At 39.5% G+C, this 18,918-nt stretch overlaps 1 protein-coding gene across 2 annotated transcripts; it reads left to right on the plus strand.

The window, feature by feature from the left end:
• Window positions 1–4,762: 4,762 nt before the first annotated feature.
• Window positions 4,763–6,905, plus strand: LOC143632296 (small ribosomal subunit protein bS6m-like). Of its 2 annotated transcripts, XM_077100853.1 has the most exons (3): window positions 4,763–4,868; window positions 6,265–6,465; window positions 6,528–6,905. In XM_077100853.1, exons 2-3 carry the CDS (start codon window positions 6,283–6,285, stop codon window positions 6,759–6,761), a joined length of 417 nt encoding a protein of 138 aa, XP_076956968.1. In that variant the 5' UTR covers window positions 4,763–4,868; window positions 6,265–6,282; the 3' UTR covers window positions 6,762–6,905. The 2 variants fall into 2 exon arrangements, with proteins under 2 accessions (XP_076956968.1, XP_076956967.1); XM_077100852.1 differs by lacking the exon at window positions 4,763–4,868 and having other exon boundaries at window positions 5,923–6,465; window positions 6,528–6,904.
• Window positions 6,906–18,918: the final 12,013 nt, after the last annotated feature.

The following is an 18,918-nucleotide window of genomic DNA, read 5'->3' on the forward strand; positions in this document are numbered from 1 at the left end:
TGTAATGTTTTCTAAATGATATATTTCTTGTGGTATAATGATATTGATGCAATCCAATTTGATTGGCTTTCTCCAAAATGAGATCATAACTCTCAAATCCTTCATTAATGCTCAAATTATTCCTTCATTTTACTCTCATTCAAAGAATCTATGTTTTGTTTTGTATTGTATTTTAGTTGTTTGAGACCAAATTTTTTAAGTGCCCCTATGTAGTTTTTCACCGTGTCGGATGGTTGAAAATTATTTGTATATATATAATAAAAAAGAAAAGAAAAGTGACGAAGGTAAACGAATAAGTAAAGACATGTAGAATAAATGGTAAAAAATAAGTTTTTACCATTATTTCTAACTTAATTGATTTGGACTAAATATAACTAGTATTTTACCCGTCCGGTGGACGGGTTCATCAACACAGTAATTTACGACAATATCCCAAAACAAAGACAAATCACATAATAAGCCAAGGTTTTCACAAATGCACTGAAGTCAGTATCAACAAAATGATATGAAAGATGACTAAAGCATTACAGTGAGTCAACCGCAGCGTGCACTAATCTTGTATTCGAACACAACTAAACAATCAATAACTTAAGCAAACTGCCATAATTCCAACCTTGATAATTATCATTAACCAATCTACTTATTTCATATCTTGGCGAAACCTAATTTTATACCCGTTTGGTGGACAAGCATTTTAATTTGATAATGACGAATATAAATATATTTTTTTGCATTCTAAACAAAAATAGTATTTCCTCCTTATTTTTTTTAACCGTCCAATGTTCAATATTATATATAATATAGATCAAGGTGAGTCAACTACTGTGTTCTTTAATCTCCCATTCAAACACACCAAAACAATCATTAACTTAACCAAATTGCCATAATCTCAGCCATACTTGATAATAATCATGAACCACTGCCTATTCCATATCTTGCCAAAGTCAAAATGTCACATATAGTTCAAAGCTTACCATATTACCTTAATTATACTTTTAAGAGTCTATTACCTTATTTTGGCGTATTGCTCACAGCTCACATATGGTTCACAAGGTTTGCCATATTAAGTCAGAATCGTTACATTTGCCATATTTTGAAATATTGTTCAAAATTCACATATGGTTCATATTACATTAATTTAGCACAACTACCAAAAGTGAAATTAAGATTTCCAACATAATCCTGATTGACTAAACTCCACAAAACTGTGAACTGTTGACTATAAAAAAGTCAATAGCCCCGTAACCAATTGAGTTAAGCATATTAATGTACCGGTAGCATCAAACCATTAAATTTGACTTGTAATAATAAGACCATCAAATGCAGCACATCTTGCATCATACATCAACGATTATACACATAATCAATCATATGATTAAGTTAACTTTATAGAGTCAATATGCAGGTTTTGAATGTTAAACTCCAAGCAACGGTTACAATCTTATAAAGCTCACCACTATATGACATACACTTATTGACCATACCATTCTAATGATTCTCACAAGAACTCTAATTTGTGCCAGACCATTTAATTACCATTTTACCCCGGATGTGAGAATGAGTAAAAGGGTTCTCAGACTTCTCACATACACTATTTTGATCAAGAAAGTCACATATGACCAGAGTGAAGAGTTAACTGAAAAAGTCAACTCTGACCAAAGTCTCAAAATTACCATAGGAACATTTCTATCCTTAAATTTCAGAATTCCCATCATACTCCTGGTAGCCCATATGATCATCGAACAGCTCATTCTTCCCCTAACTTTTCAAGTCATTAAATTCCCAAAAAATCGAATAATATAACCGTTAACAGATACAAAACTAACATACCATTAACCATTAAATGTCCAAAAATACCAATTCAGTTCCAAAAAGTTATACCAAAATAGCAAATTAGTTCTAAATCATACCAAGTCAGTTCCAATATATACTAAAAATATATAATATAACACAATTAAGTTCATACAATTATATATACAAACAGAGTTATGATAAGTGTTATGCCACGACTTCAGCTGGAGGTCTCATACGGTCAAACCACGACTTCTTTTTTTGCCTTTTGTGTTTCTATTCTAATATGTATTCATGTGTCAATGGTTTTGGCATTATAGATTGCATGTTATAATAAAGCTGTTAACTACGATATAAGAAGAAAACATACAGATTCAAGGCCAAAGTGGACTTTAAAGACACTTGAGAGGGCCATGTACCGTATGATGGCATGTTAAACCCAGAATAAAGCGTGTGTTAAAAGTTGTAATTTTCTTCCTGGTTCAAAGATATCAATGCCTGTGATCAGACCCTTTACTCCAGCCTGGCAAGTCTTGAAAGTTTCTCCCATTTTCAAACTCTTGAAAGTATTTGAACATGATAAATAACACTACTCAAAGATTATGCTGCAAATACATATCATGATAACAAATTCTTAGTTAAGACTCAAATGCATACTACAGCTGCAACACTTTTTTTGGGAAAATCTACCGGTTATTGTCACACCTTAATCAATTTATTTCTGGCTGCTTGTCCACGTGCAATTTGTTGCCTCAATTGTGATGTGATCATTTTTATTGCCTCTGCCAACTCACCATCTGTTGGCTCTCTTTCCAAAACTTCCCACAAGTCCGTTTTCACTTTAAGGGTTGCCTGTTATGGGATAGCAGAACCACTAAGAAATAAAACTCATATATAAAAGAAACAAATTCGGGGAACACTTGAAATGTTCACCTTTCATAGTTTGTAATAGCTTAAATAGCCAGGTATGTTCTGAAGAAGGAAGAGCCGGTGGGATCTTCAATTTCTTCCAATCTAAGCTGCCTAAATCTGCAAAATATATAATAAATATGGATAAATCACCGCCTAATATTTCATTAATTTCACTTCTTTTATTGCGAAACTGCAACTATTAATTTGGTTCGGGTCAAAAAGGGCTAACATCAACCAACTTGATACATTTTTTTAAATGGTCCGTTTTGACCCGTACTCATTTTGCTCAGAATCGTTTTGACCTGTTGATTTATTGGAGTAAACGCAAATTGATACTTTTTCAACCAAATCAACACATTCTATAAAATGTGATTGAGAATCCTGCCCTTGATGTGGAAATAAATGGTAGAGATAGCAAGATGGGCGGGCCGTTTGAGTTGGGTAACAGGTCAAAACGAACCTGATCAGGTTTACGAGTGTGCTTGTGGGTACTGTACCAGGGCCTGTGAAACTAAATCTTCATTGGTTAATCTTCTCAACAAAGATTTTACAGAATCTGCAAGTTTTATAACTTCATCCATTAATTCATCTTTTGAATATAAATAACCAGACTATGACATTTCATGAAAGGCTGTATTATAAATCTTGATCCTTTGATTAACATTCTTTAATAAGTAAAAGTAAAGACAGAAACTTTTGTAAATCAAAATTCAAGTTTCAATCAAGTTCAATCAAAATGAAGTTCAATGAAAAAAACTTACTGTTAAAAACTATTAAATATGTCACTAAAATTTACTTTGAAATTTACATTTTTGCTCTCAACAACAGGCATATTCTTTGGCCAACCCAAAAACAATTTTTAACAGTTAGTTGGTCACACAATGATAAAACAAATTTTGACACGCAATTAGAATTTAAGAAACCGAATGGGCAAAGTGAAATCAATAATATTAATTTTTCATCCAAGTTTGTTATAAGTTTCCCATCCTGCCCTTGCATACATTATACAAGGGTTCAAGTAATTAATTAATGATGATAAATATTTAACAAAACAAATTATAGATTTAAAAATCTTTAACAATTTTTTTAAACATTTACCAGCTGGGAACGACTTTGTAGATGAGAGTAGTGTCAGATCTCCAGCAAAATGGATATTAATGATTAAAGCTTCTAGACTTGACCAGCCTGCGTTTTTTTAAAAAATAAAAATAAAAATAAATTATAACTAATGTCTTGAAACATCTTAAATCACAATAATATAACTCTAATGAAGCAAATCAAATCTGTAATTGTTGAAAGCCATGATTAAGTACGATTACATATAGCAAAACAAAGAAAAGATCATAAACGAAGGGAAACCATAAACTTACAGTGATTCAGGATTATTCATAATCAAAACATGATCCATGTATGAGGCGTTCTTCAATTCTGTGTATGTAAAAAAAATTGCAGCAAGATGAATAGCGTTTTAAAATCGCTAGACGGGTTGTAAGTGGCCGACTGAGGGGCATAAATATAACGAAAATTAATTTTTGAATATTATATACATGTCAAATATCATAAATTTATTAATAATTATAGCAAAATAGGATAATATCAACATAAATAAGAGAAATATATTTTAACAACTTCTAATCATTAGTTTAATTTCTTTAATATGATAGAAATCAAAATTATGTTTTGTTTATTTAAGTCAAAGTCGGAGATCTAATTTAGGTTGAGGTTGATCGTCTTTGATCGATTCTTAGTAACAAGGCTAAAGAAAGTCCCTTCAACGCCATACCTGGTAGCAATTATTCATGGAATCTCGACCCTGTAGACCTACCTTTACAACATTGGTATAAACCGAATTCAGATTTTGTAAAAACGCTAATTGAACCTAAATCCAAATCATCAATTCAGTTTCGATTACATCAAACCAAAATCAAGTTTTAAATTCATCTCGACATTTAATCGATTTTTCGTTTAATCAGTTTCAAACCGAACAATAAAGAAAAAGAGCGAAATGTAAATACACCACAAAAGATAAAGGACCACTAATGTAACATTCATATAATCCTAATACTCACTCATCGTGTCCGCCATTGCTCCTCCGTCAAACCCTAGATTATTTAATTTCCGGCGAATCTCCATAGCCGCCGGCGTAAGGTCCATCACAATTAACGGTACGTATACTCATTCATCACATCTTCAGGTTTCATTAGGTTTATTACTCGTTAAACTATTCGTCACATTTCAATTACATAAACTGCCCTAGGTTAAATCAGCACTCTGTCCAGTAATATAGAGATTCGATTATTAAGCTTTAATACATCATATGTTGATATCGAGGTGTAAATGAGTCAAGCTGAGCCCGAGCTTGATTTGTTTTGATTTACGAGAGCTCGCGCTCGGCTCGTTTATTATTTATTTATTTATTATGTACGTTTTTAATTATTTTTATGTATTTTGAGAAAAAACTTAAATCAGCTCGAGCTTGGCTGTGCAATGTGAAACTTAAATAACACCGAAATAACCGAGTTGAAGCAAAATCAGGAGGTGTTTGGCCTAGCTTTTTTAGCAAAGCTTATAGTTTTTTTTTTACAAAATAAGCTTAATTTGGTGTTTGGTTTAGCTTTTTTAGCTTATGCTTATAAGCTTATATAAGCTAATTTGAAGAAGCTTATTTGAATCCGATTAATAGTTCTTGAAACAACTTATTATTGTAACAAATCAAAGAATGGTGGATTTAACAACTTATTAAGACGTATAATCAAGTTGTAGAATATAAGCTAATCCAAACACTTAAAAAAAGCTTATCAAATGATATAAAATAAGCTATAAGCTACTTTAAAATATAAGCATAAGCTAAAAAATAAAGCCTAGGCCAAACACCTCCTCGGTCGGTTCGGTTTTGGTGTTTCGTGTAACTAAAAGTCTAACACCGAACTGAAGTTATAGGTTTTTGTTTTTTTAAATTTTAAGTAATTTATAATAGTTTTATAAATAGTTTTACCCAAATATTTTAGCCCAAATGTATAACAATCAGTTAGTTATTAACGAACAAAAATATTTAGGCTCAAGGTCATGATTTCCCTCCAACTTTTTTTCGGCCGAAAATTTCAAGCACAAATGTTAAAACTGAAATCGGACCAAACACAAACCAAATGCCGAAACCAAACGGTTTTTCAAAAACTCAAAAACCGACATTTCCTTTTTAGTTCAAAACTGAACCGACCGATGTATACTCTACCAAACACAGCTAAAACTTAAAAATACAGAAGGTTTGACGAGCCTAAACAAGTTTCCCATTCAAGGCTCAAGCTCTGGCTCGATTACTAAACATGTTTTATTTGATGCTCGAGCTCGAAAAGGCTCGGCTCTTGATCTCTTATAGATCCGGTCTCGAGTAGCTCGCGGCCATTTCGGCTCGTGTGCACACCGAATTTCGATGTTTTAATTGATATGGATTCATTGAAATCTTAACAGCAGCATCTTTGATTTCCTGTTATTGAAAACAATCGAAGAATACTGATATACTGATATAAGTATTTTATGATATTGTTCATAATTTGGTTTCAGTAAGGAGAAAAGTAAAAGATGCCTCTTTATGATTGTATGCTACTGTTGAAGCCTCATGTTAAAAACGAATCACTTATAGAGTTGGTTACTCGCGTTGGTAAGCACGTGTATCGAAGAAATGGCGTTTTAACTGAACTGAAATCGCTTGGAACCGTTCAGTTAGGTTACGGAGTCAAGAAGCTTGATGGCAGATACTATCAGGTAAACTCTTTACGTTTTCTTTATTACAACCAAACGTTTAACTTAACTTGTTCATGGTATAGGGTAAACTGATGCAAATGACAATGATGACGCCGCCAAGCTTCAACAAAGAGCTTCAATATTTGAACAAGGAAGACCGCTTGTTACGTTGGATTTTGGTCAAACACCGGGACTTGGAATCTGGTCGGGAGCTTGGTAACGGAGATGATAATGATTTTAAATTGCTTAGAGGTAGTATTTTTGACGATGATAGTGAAGAAGATGAAGAGACTAATGAGGAAGACGAGGGAAAGTAAGTTGACCATTTTGCCCTTTCGAGTTTGGTTTAGAGGATGTTCTTAGATTGAATGATGATCTGGTGATGTTTTTATTATGTTGTTTAGTATGTTTGTGTTTTGCAGACTTTTGAGGTTAATTATAAATGGCAAAAATAAAAACCATTTGTTGGATCAAAATGTGCCGTTTAAAATATAGATTATAAGTTATAGATGGGTTTGGGTTGGCTTAGAGTGAGTTTAGCCACTATGTTTGTTTCTATGAGGCAGTGACGGTGGTGGGTGCTTGCAGCGGTGGTGGTAACGATGGTTTGGAAGACGGGGGTGACAGGAGACGGTGTTTCGTTAATGGTACCAACGGGGCAATGGCTGTAGCCTCGTAGGTGGTGTATATAAACAATGGCCATGAGTAGTCTTAGCCCATTCGGACTCACTTTAAATCAAGTAGTTTTATAATATGGTCCGTTTGTCTCTTTAAATTTGAGTTGACCCAAATGAACCCGAATCCATATTATTTTTCTCAAATCAAATTATTATTTGAAACTTGCTCATGCTCGCAACATGTAACCACAATTTAGGAGTGCCATTGTGGTTGTGTAAACGAGTTTTGGGTTTTTGGGTTGGGTTCTTCAGTCTTTTGTGGCTGGAAACATAACAAAATGTTGACCCATATATGTTTTGGTTAATCGGGTTTTGGGTTTCGGATATATGCGAGGCGGGTTTAATCCCGTATTGGTGTTTGGGCCTCTAAATAGGCCGAAACAAAACAGAGAGGTTTATTCTTTTGGGCCTGTATTCTGTTAACTTGCAATAGTTTTGGGCTTGTACAGTGTATATGGGCTGCTGTTTTGGCCCGATAGTAACTATATAAACCCAATAGCCCATAGGGATTCGGTTTTACTTACTAATTGTTACAAGCCAATCAGAAGAACTCAACCCAAAAGACAGACTGATAGGTGAGGGGACCCATTTGGCTTATAAAACCCACATCAGTTGCCCATACAACCGATGTGGGACAAGTCTCATACCTTGCAATGGTTTCACTCCGTAACACTAATCGGGTTGGATTCCTCGGATTAGTCTTTAATCGGGATCAGGTATCTTTATTTCAAGTTTGGTAATCGGCTCGGGTAAAAGCACCACCCAACACCCGTAAACCACATACACGAACGATAACAAGTATGTGGAATCTTCCCGTGATAAATGTGATATCTTTTTTCGAATATTTAAATTAATTATGACTTCACTTATTTTAATCTTGTTTTTTTTGTATTATTGTAAGTTTATAAATTTTCAAATTTATTGAGGATATGGCTCGATAAAATAGGCATGTTGCTAGCTAAAATTTACTTTAATTGTTTTTGAATTGCTAAGATTAAATAATAATTTTAATATTAAATAATAATTTTAAGATTAAATAATAATAATTTTAATTGTTTTTTAAGATTAAATGTAAGATTAAAAAGTTGGGTTAGTTAAAACAGAAAAGATACTAATAATTTTAAAATAATACAATAATAATCAACAGCATGCCACATTGAATATTTAATATTTGAACTTTGATTATCTGATTTATATTTTATAATATGTTTAAATTTGTTAAATCAATAAGTCATAATTACACATTACAAATCATCCACAAATCTATATAAACACCTATAAGCCTCAACCCAGTCTATACCGTCCATGATATCGGCTCTCTTACGTCCAAGTTTCAACAACATAATTATCATAGTTATGGTCAATCCAATCACCTTCATATCACCGCGATATCGGTTCCCGTTAGAACACTTCTCTCACGCTCATAAGCATCCCCTGGTTGTATGCCTTCACCAAGAACCCATAATTTAATACTAATAGTTATAGTTATGGACGTTTTTCTCTTGGTGAAGGTATATAACAAGGGAATGTTTATGAGGGTGAGTTCTTGGAGGTATGAAGGTGATTTGAATGGCCGGAAGTATGATGGTTGAAAGAAAATTAAAAGAACAAAGGTTTCGAATGATTTACTGAATATTGTCAACCGAATTCTTTTGCACAACGAATTCCCACCGTAATGCGTGAGAAATTCCATTAATAGTTATTATTTACTACACTTATTTTAATCTTGTTTTTTGTTATTGAAATATTGTAAGTTTATGGGATTTGTTTCTCCTTGAACTGGTCTTGTCGTTTGCCGGTCTATGATTGTGAGTGTGGGTGACCTTTTGTCAATAGGTGTATTCATGTGGCAAGGCTTTGTTGGTTATTAAAAAAAAATTATTTGGAACGTGAAAGTCAATGTTAATACTATAACTATTTTTACTAATATTAAGCATTATAAATTTATAACTATTCTGATAAACTATCCATGTTTGTTAATTACGTTGCTCTATATCTGGTTTTTCCTTTTTTCCCTTTTTTTTAAACGACTAAATATTTGCACACTATGGAGTTCGAACTCCTAAACTCCTATATCTGGTTACTGATGTTTATGTTCTTTTACGATATAAATTACCAAAATATTTTAAAATAATTGTACTATAACATAAACATACCGTTACGATTTAAGATATTATTATTATTAATATAAACACACACACATATATATATTGAAATCCTTACTTGATTAGGTCGCTTTGTTTTTATAGTATAAGGCAGCGGGTCCTTGGGTTGGTTTATGAGAGGAGACTTTCGTATCGGTTTCGTTTGGTCTTCTTTTTTGTTTTTTTTATTTGGTATGTCTTAGTATAACTCTTCATTTTGATGCAGTTTTTTATGGGTCAAATTGTTTTGATGTATCGTCCTATCTAGTTGCTTGCTAGATAATTTTTTATGATATATTTATTATAGGGTATATTTTGTAACTTTAGGTAACTTATGGGATAGCAATGTAAAATATAACGACAAGAATTTTAAATTTTCAAATTTTCAGAATTTTCAAATTAATATACAGTATAATAACAATTAACAATTACGATTATATTAAAAAGCTATATGTAATTAAATGAGCTATATCTACAACCTAAAAGAGCAAAAAATTATACTTTTGAATAATAAGTCAAAAAGGTAAATTATAATGACCTAGAGCTAACGATTGCATTTGATTTAACTAAATCTTAAATCTAAGAAGCAGTCGCCACCATCATCCTAACTTCATCCGCATCGCACATGAGGTAAGTTTAATCTTATTTCCATCTTTATATTCATCTCCATCACGCCCCCATGTCTTTCCTCATTCACATAATCGCTAGACTTAAGGGCTGAAATTATGGTCGATTAGTGCCCCAATTAGGTCCGGCCTTGACTGATAAGGATCAACTATCGATTGAGACCAACGATTACCTAAAAATAATCAGCAGCCTTTTGATTAGCGGGTAATCGCCGATTAAATCCAATTTTTGAAACATTAGTTATGATATTGATATTTTTAAGGAAAATATTATTACGCTTTATAAAAAGAGTTATCTTTCTTTTTTGTTCTTTAAATCTAAAAAGGAAAAGTAGAGGTTTGAAGAAGATTATTTAAGATTCAATAAGGCAAATTACTATAGATCAGGATAATGGTAATTGATTTTTCGTTCATGATTTTTAAAAAAAATTGTAGGATTCTTGTTTCTTGTTTTAATAATTATAATTGTTAATTTTAATTGTGTTTTTGTATGTACATACAACACACAAGCCTCGTGTGCCTTTCAATCGTCACACTTTTATTCTAGTATATTATATAACTAGCTTTTGAACCCGTGTATTACACGGGATTTGTCAAATAATAAAAATAAAAAGATTTATTATTTGAAAGAAATAAACAAAATTAAAGGTAAAAATAGAATATATAGTACAGACAATAAGAAGTCTAGAATCTCAAAATTTTATTTTATTTTTCAATTCTATTAATAAATAGAAACATAGATATTACATCAACATAGCAGGTAGGCAGGCAACAAGCTGCCCCGTCACCCCTTTTGAATTGCAAACCCTAACCTGCTAAAGACATACCCCTGCCCCCTTTGGAGTCGACACATTGCTATGCACAACCCGTTGGACCCTGGTTAGGAAACGGATAGCTTCCGGTGCCAAGGAGCCAAAGGTATCAAAAGCCAGAGGGACAAAAAGATGTTGGTTCTCTTCGCAGGCTTTAGCATGTTTCTCCACCTTCGTTTCAGCCCTTTTCATTGCTTGCCCAGCTACAAACCCATTATCCCTCAAACCAGCTAAAGGAGATACTCCTGTGAGGTCAACACAAGCGTGTTTTCCCCCGGCCCAACCAAAGATGAGCAAATCTGCCGGTCGTAGAGTGGATCTCCCTTCCGTGGGATCTCAAATTTACAAAATCGATTTTTTTCATACAATAATTGCATAAATTGTTTTGATAAATTACCTGTGAATAACTATGATTAATGAGATGAGAGATTATAGAACTAGAATGAGAATTATAACCCATTTCTCAAAATTGTTTTGTCCCATGAAGAAACACTAAGTGAACCCTGGACAGATTATAGATAATCTGGGGGTTAAGTAATGTTTCCCACGAGGATGAGGTCCAGCAGAGAGTTGTTCTTCAGGGGACCTGCAAAACAGACACCGTAAGCTCGTCACTGAGAAGGGGGGGTTCCTCCTTGTGACCACCCTCCGGCGTGAGAATCAGACTAGATTGCTCTGAATATAGTGTATATTAAGAGATTGCTAGATAAGATTGAGATATCAGATGATGTCCTTATCATTCCAAGGTGTTGGAGTATTTATAGCCGAAGGTAGGTTTCCTAGAAGGTACAGCCGGCTGAATAGTATTCATGTTCCACCAACAGTGGACTATGCACAGGCCATGCTGGTTGGTGGATAGGCTACGGCCAACAGTAAAGGTCGGCTGTATACTGTTCCTTTACTGCCGGCTACGCACTGTTCCACCAACTGTAGGCTGCGCACGTCCCATCGTAAGGGTTGGTGAGTAGGCAGCGGCTAATAGTGACAAACAGTACTAGAGGGTGCTCCTCCTCGTATTGTTGTCGGTGAGCTGTCACCCTGTGATTGGTTCATGGGCTGTTCTGGTCAATTTGTCTGTTCCGCCCATACCTTAGTAGGTATAGTACGAAAGACCTTCCAGAAGCATACGGACTGGCTCATTTAGGCGGGAGTATTCCCGTCTTGCTCATTCCTTCATGTGACTACTGAAGTAGCTAATGCCTTGTGCGTGTAGCCTTGCTGTTAGTGCGGGTAGCCTTCCCTGATGGCTTGTATCCGCAGCTGCGGGAACAGGCGGGGTACTTCACCATTGGGAGGCTTTCCCTGCGGGTACAGCTGGCGTACTGCGCGTAAGGTTCTTTGAGCATGGTGGGTCCTGCTGGAGCAGTTGGTCATTGCGCAGACGTCCCTGTTCAAGGTGAGTCTTGCGGGTCCAACTGGGCTCTGCTGGGACCTACCTCTTCAAGTCCCCCCAGTACAATGTTCTTCTCATGAATTATTAATAAGTGAGGTGAACTTTTGGACTTAGCTAGGGGTTTTGAGAAGGGTTTAGTTTTTAGGTTTTCCGTGGTGATTCTTCTCGCGGTTTTCCTGACGTCACGCATAAATTCCCGACTTTTCTGCTTGATCTTTGGGTGTGAAGCGGGTAGGTTTGTAACCTCCCCGCACGTCAGGAGCGTTGAGTCCCACTTGTGTGGATTCTCCATGGGGTCTCGGTAGTTTTCAACATAGTGATCAATTATGTTAAAACCACCAATTCCATCTTGGAGTTTCAAACAATATAGTTCTCGACGTTCCCGTCATGCGGGGATGTTATTCCCGTTTCCGCAAGCATGGCCCAGAAGATCCTTCTTGGTTTGAATTCCCTGCAGAGTGCTAAGTATGTGAAGGGTTTTGCCTTGACACTGTACCCGCACTTGTCTTACGGTTACTTTACTTCCAAGGTATTCCTGGCGTCAATTCCCTGCGGGTGCTAAGTATGTGAAGGGTTTTGCCTTGACACTGTACCCGCACCCGTCTTATGGTTACTTGGTTGCCAAGGTAAGGGTATTTTCCCGCTTACTTTTGAATCTTTTTGAATTTTGAATTTCGAAATTCGAAGAGTTGGTGGAAAGATAAGAACAGTCCAAACATCTGAAACGTCGTGCGACGGTTTCTTCTGACTGTGTCAGGACGTGCAGGAAGTTATGGTGACGTGACAGTACATGGTCATTCCAGACGCTTTTTCAGGCGCGTGGGCGCGATTTTTCGGGCGCGTGGCCGCGAAATTACTGGTATGCGTCCTGTCAACAGCTGTTGCCAGCTTGCTTTTCGCCACGTGTCATAGTTTCATTGCACCTTCATTTTCTCTCTCTTCCGCATTAATTTCATCGCATTAATTGCGATTAGTATATAAAGGGGGAGAGGGTTCTTTGTAATCCACACTCACTCTTCTCTTCATCTTCTAAGCGATTTCCGGCGAATACTCATCCTTTTCAGGCAAGCATTCTCCCGAAATCGTTTTCTTCTTCTTTTACAAGATGTCTCGTGATCTCGATTCTACAGCTGATGACAAGAGTACTGCTGGTGAGTGCCAGTGTGCTCTGCCTGGCGATCTATATCGGTACGTCGTCAGGAAGTTCATGCTCGAGTCTCTCGAGCCTGAGTTTCCTGAACCCCATCAAACGGTGTACGATGCCCCCAGAGGCAAGATCGGGGTTTATGCTGCATTCTTTGTTTATGGGAATCTTAGGTTCCCATTGACAAAGTTTGTTTACCGTGTCCTTGAGAGGCACGGTGTTCATTTGACCGAGTTGCACCCCATGGCGATCGCCAAGATTCGCCACTTTGAGTGGGTGTGCCGGATTTTGGGCATTGAGCCCTATGTTGACCGCCTGATGACCTTCTACACTTGGAGGTGCATCCAGGGGTGGTATACCCTGATAACCCGAATCAAGGGTTTGAAGATTTGCGCGACCAAGCGCAGTCTTCGCGCGTGGAAGCGGGAGTTTTTCTTCATATCCGCTCGCGCCATCCCCCTTGCCATGAAGTTTAAGAACGGGCAAGCTCTTCCCAGCCTTCACGCCTCCAACTACGAGGAGGCGGAATGGTTTTCGTGGATTTCCCGGGTCCAATCTCCGGTTTACCGGTTTGCGGAGTCCGGGATGGTGATGTTGGGGATGAGCCGGGTGTGGAAGGCGGCGGATGCGCAAAAGGTTCCGATCGTCCTCGAATACGGTTCGAACTCTGTTCCTTACGGTATGCTTTGTTTCCTTTTGTTGATTCTGAATTTCTTCTAACTTTTTTCCTGTTTATTTCAGAGGGGAACGACCTGCAGTCGCTCCTGAACCCGCGGGAGGCTGACGGTCCCGCTCGGATGGGTACTCGCGCTCTAGACGAGAACGAGTTGCCCATCCTAGAACAAACTGCGGATCGGTTCGTGGAGGTCTACCCGCTAGGCCACGAGATCCTGAGCGCCAGGCGGCCAGGTAAGGCGCTCTTCAACCCTCGACCCCTCAATGTTGAAACCTCTGCTGGAATTCCTCTAATCGTGTGTTCTGATGAGGAATCCGCAGATGGTCCTCCGTTGGTGCGGAAGAAGAAGGCTGCCGGCGGGAAGGGAAAGGAGGTGGCCTCCACTGCCGATCCGGCGCCTCGGTCTGATTCGGAGACCGAGAGCGAAGAGGTGGCGGGGAATCCCGGTGGTGATAAGACCACCCCTCCGGAGGCTGCGACTGTCACCTCCGGAGAGCCCAAGAAGACGACGGTGGCCGGCGCAAAGAGGCCGGCTCCATCGGGTTCTTCCCCGCCTCTCCGTACCTTTAGGCTCAAGAAAACCCGTAAGTACATACTTCGTCTTTTTAACTTCATAGCTTAATATCGTTTTAACACTTATCTTCTTTACGCAGGCGTGGATGTTGACGCATTCCAGGGTGGAGCGCAGAGGAGTACCTCCCCGCCAATGACGGTAGGCTTGGTCAGCCTACCTGAGGCGTCGACCCAGGCGCCTGCGCCTGCTTCCGCTGGTTCAGTTGCTCACTCCTTTGAGCCGACTGTTCCAGCTGAGATGACGTCACCGCCGGCTGTGAGTGCGATTTTTACAGCATCTTTCACGGAGCCGGCGGTTTCTATTGCTGCGGATTCCGCGGCGGCGACTGCGGCGGCTGCCACCATGCCCCCGTCATCGACGGCCGATCCATCAGGTACGCATGGGGCTTCACGCCAATCTCTGCCACCTTCCCATCTGCCTGGCCTCTTGGATGGATTTCCCTTGAGTTCAGGTGATGGGTTCGGCGGCTATCGGCCTGTTATTGACCCTACAGGTGCGTAGGGTTCTTTTGGCCCTTTTCATATATATATATATATATATATTTATCATCTTTTCATATATATATATATATATATATATATATGTATATATATATATATATTTTTATCATCTTTTCCTAACTGCTTTATGTTTTTTGCAGTGTCGGATTCCAATGAAGTGTATGTTCCACGATGGAACATTCGCCGAGGAACAACCCTTCGCACCCCTGTGGAGTGCGTGGAATGGGCTCGTCACGCTGCTCCCAGTGGTGCGTTGGGGGAAGCCATGGCTAGCTACCAGGAGGGTAGGCTAACCAATGAGCTTCGGTTTCTCCTCGCCCGGATGCAGCCGCGCGTCGAGCTGCTTTGTCGTGAAAACGACAAGTTAAAAGCATCTCGCCTTAAAGAAGTGGCTCAGGCGCGGGCTGTCCGGGAGGAGAACCAAAGGCTTTCCGCAGTGGCTGCGGAAAAGGAGAAGGCCTTCAAGGCCCTCGAGGTTGAAGTTCAGGCTCGACTCGAGGCCCGTTCCAAGGCTGCCCAAGCTGTTAATGAACAGCTTCGGTTGGCTAAGGAGACTGCGAGGAACGCAACTGAGAGGGCCACCAAGGCTGAAGCTGTTGCTGAGCCTCTACGGGTGGAGAATGAAGAGCTTAAAGCCAAATTAGAGGCTCTCCAGCAGGCTCATGATGCCTTGGCGATGGAAGACGCCAAAAAGCTCCAGGAGATCTTGGACCAGAGGGGGGTGCTTGACCATACTGAGCGGAAGCTAAAGGGCGTCGAAGAGGCTGCGGCTAAAGAAGTGTTGCTTGCCAACCTCAACAAGAGTGAAGCCGAACGCGCCCGTAACGAAGCTCAAGCTGCCCTCCAAGAAGCTCTGGTTGCCAAGGAATGGCTTCTTCGAGAAGCGTTGTCTCAGGTATGTTTAGCTTTATGTCTTCACGCTTTTCTTTGTAAAATAGAAAAGGTTCTGACACTTGTATTTTCTTTGTAGGTTGTGCATCGGGTCTTCTCAGAGACGTCTTATGACGATGCTATGAGCGCAGCCCTCAACGCTTCTCATGAGGATGGGGAAAAGGCCGGCTTCCTGCTTGGTCTAGGGTTCGTTGAGAAAGGCATCCCGCCTTCCAACTTCCCTTTGTTTGATGTGGATACTGAAGTTGTTTATGACCAAGCAGTGAACCAGTATGCCGCCTTCCCGCATCCGGTGGTGGAGAAGGTGAACGAAGTCGCTGCTGCTGATGATGGGCTTGCTATCCTTAGAGCTTTCCTTGAACCACCACGCTCTACTGATGGGGCGGGTCCAAGTGGAAGTGGTCCTGAAGCTTGATTCTGAAGATCCCTTTCCACCACTAGCGTAGATTTTTGCTTTTGTATAGCTCTTTGTAATATTTGAATTTTGATGAAATAAAGATTGTGTTTGTTCTTTGCCTTGTTTATTTTACGCATGTTTTAACTTAGCAATTTCTTTAGTACTTAGATAAGTTAACTTTTTAACGTGGTAAATTATAAGTTTGTTTCGCTTCCTCTTTCATGATTGTGCGGGTATGACCGTCACTTACACTTAGTAGGATGGCTTAACCTTACTTATATATGACCTGCGTGGAAGTTTTCCTCATCTTTTCCTTTGAAATTTTCTAAGTGTTCAGAATAAGTTAACCTTTGAACGTGGTAGATGATAGGTTGAAGTTTTGCTTCCTTGTTCGTGATTGTGCGGGCAAGACCGTCACTTGCACTTACAAGGATGGCTAAACTTTACTTACATCTGACCTGCGTGTAGGTTTTCCTTAAAACTTTTAACATTTTTAGCGTTGTGTTTATGCGGGTTTTGCCGCCTTCCACACGTAACGACTTACTTCTTCCCCCATTTATGCGGTGAATACCGGCACAATATTGTGGGAAGTTCATAAGTATAAAGGTAAGGCTATCAACACATTGTGAAAGGAGAATCATTTCCATTAGAAGTGGCTCTAGGCCTTTTCTTTACAAGTTTGGAATTGATCTACATATAACATTTGCGTAATTGAGCTCCATTCCATGTTCTTGGGATGAGAGTGCCATCGAGCCTTTCGAGCCGGTATGCGCCCTTTCCCAGAACTTCTTTGATGATGTATGGCCCTTCCCAGACCGGGGCCAACTTTCCTGGGCGTTCTTGGTTCGAGGCCTCGTTGTTACGCAGTATGTAGTCTCCTATTTTGAAGTTGCAGAGTTTTACCCGCGTGTTGTAGTACTTTTGCATTTGTCGCTTGTAGTTCTCTTCACGCACTGCGGCTAAGTCTCTGCGTTCCTCGGTTAGCATTAGGTCTAACCGTCTTTCCGCATCATTGTTTTCTGGCTGAATCAAGACCCTTGGTGAGGGTAAACCAATTTCGACCGGGACCATGGCTTCAGTGCCATAAGTGAGACTGAACGGGGTTTCTCCCGTACTGGCCTTCTTCAGCGTTCTGTTTGCCCAAAGGACGTGCGGAAGCTCGTCCACCCAGCCGGATCTGTGTTTCAAGAGTCTTTTCTTTATGCCTTCGACGATGCTTTTATTTGCTCTTTCCACCTCACCATTACCTTGCGGGTGTGCCACTGAGGTAAAGGTGTGGGTGATTTGAAGTTCTTTCAGCCACTGTTGTAGCTTCTTGTCAGCAAAGTTGGTGCCGTTATCGCTCACCAAAATATGTGGAAGTCCAAAACGACAAATAATAAATTCCCAAATAAATTTTTTGATATGTTTTGCGGTTGTTTGGGCTAAGGGTTTTGCTTCTATCCACTTGGTGAAGTAGTCGATGGCTACCACTAAGAACTGAACATTTCCTGCTGCTGTAGGAAATGGGCCTGTCACATCGATGGCCCACTTCTGAAATGGCCATGAAGAAGTGACTGGAACAAGTTCATTCTTCGGGCGGTGCGTGTTGGGTGCGTAAAGCTGGCAAGACCTGCATTTTCTGATGTATGCCAGTGCATCCGTATGCATCCCCGGCCAAAAGTATCCCGCGTTGTTTAGCTTAGCTACAACAGCGCGGGGACCTGCGTGTACTCCACAGATGCCTTCGTGTACTTCCCTTAGGAGGTAGTCAGCATCTTGGTTGTCCACGCATCTCAAGAGTGGGCCAAGAAAGTTACGTCTGTAAAGGATGTCATCGATGAGTTGATAATTTAGTGCTTTACAGCGTAGTTTTCTTGCCTGTGTTTTTGATTCTGGTAGTGTACCAGTCACAAGGTATTTTATTATTGGTGTCATCCACGTTTCCGTGCCGGTTTGGATGACACAGATTTCCTTGTGCGGGACCGAAGGTGCCTCGAGGAGTTCAATGCGGATATCTTTTCCTAAGTGGGTGAAGGCTAATGATGCAAACTTGCTTAACGCATCCGCAGATTTGTTTTCACTTCGCTTGACGTGTATGACTTTGCAGTCATTGAAATCGCGCATAAGGGATTTCGCTTGTGCGAGGTACAGGGCCATTGTGTCGTTCACGGCCGTGTACGTCCCGTTGATTTGATTGGCCATCAACATGGAATCCACGTGGGCTTCCAAGTTTTTTACCCCCATCTTACGCGCAATTCTCAGCCCAGCCAAGAATGCCTCATACTCGGCTTCGTTATTCGTACTTGGAAAATCCTGTCGAATAGCGTAAGTGTATTCTTGGCCTGCTGGGTTGGTTAGTTTCAGCCCTGCGCCTGAACCCTCGTTACTGGCTGCTCCATCAGTGTAGAGTCGCCAGACGTCATTGATGTCTTGTGCTGGAGAGGGTTGAGCCTCTTCCTGGCACTCTTTTTCCCGCGATGCAGGCACTTCTGCAATAAAGTCGGCCAGAACCTGGCCTTTTATGGCTGGTCTTGGCTTATACTTTATCGCGTATTCCCCCAACTCAATTGCCCATTTGGCTAGGCGTCCCGATAACTCGGGTTTGCCTAGAACGTTTGCAAGTTTGAAGTTAGAGAGAATGGTTATTGGGTGGCCCTG

This window comes from Bidens hawaiensis, unplaced genomic scaffold (genome assembly GCF_021521415.1).
Source record: "Bidens hawaiensis isolate Kalapana, Puna unplaced genomic scaffold, B.hawaiensis_p1.1 tig00006387_1, whole genome shotgun sequence".
Lineage (NCBI taxonomy): Eukaryota > Viridiplantae > Streptophyta > Magnoliopsida > Asterales > Asteraceae > Bidens > Bidens hawaiensis.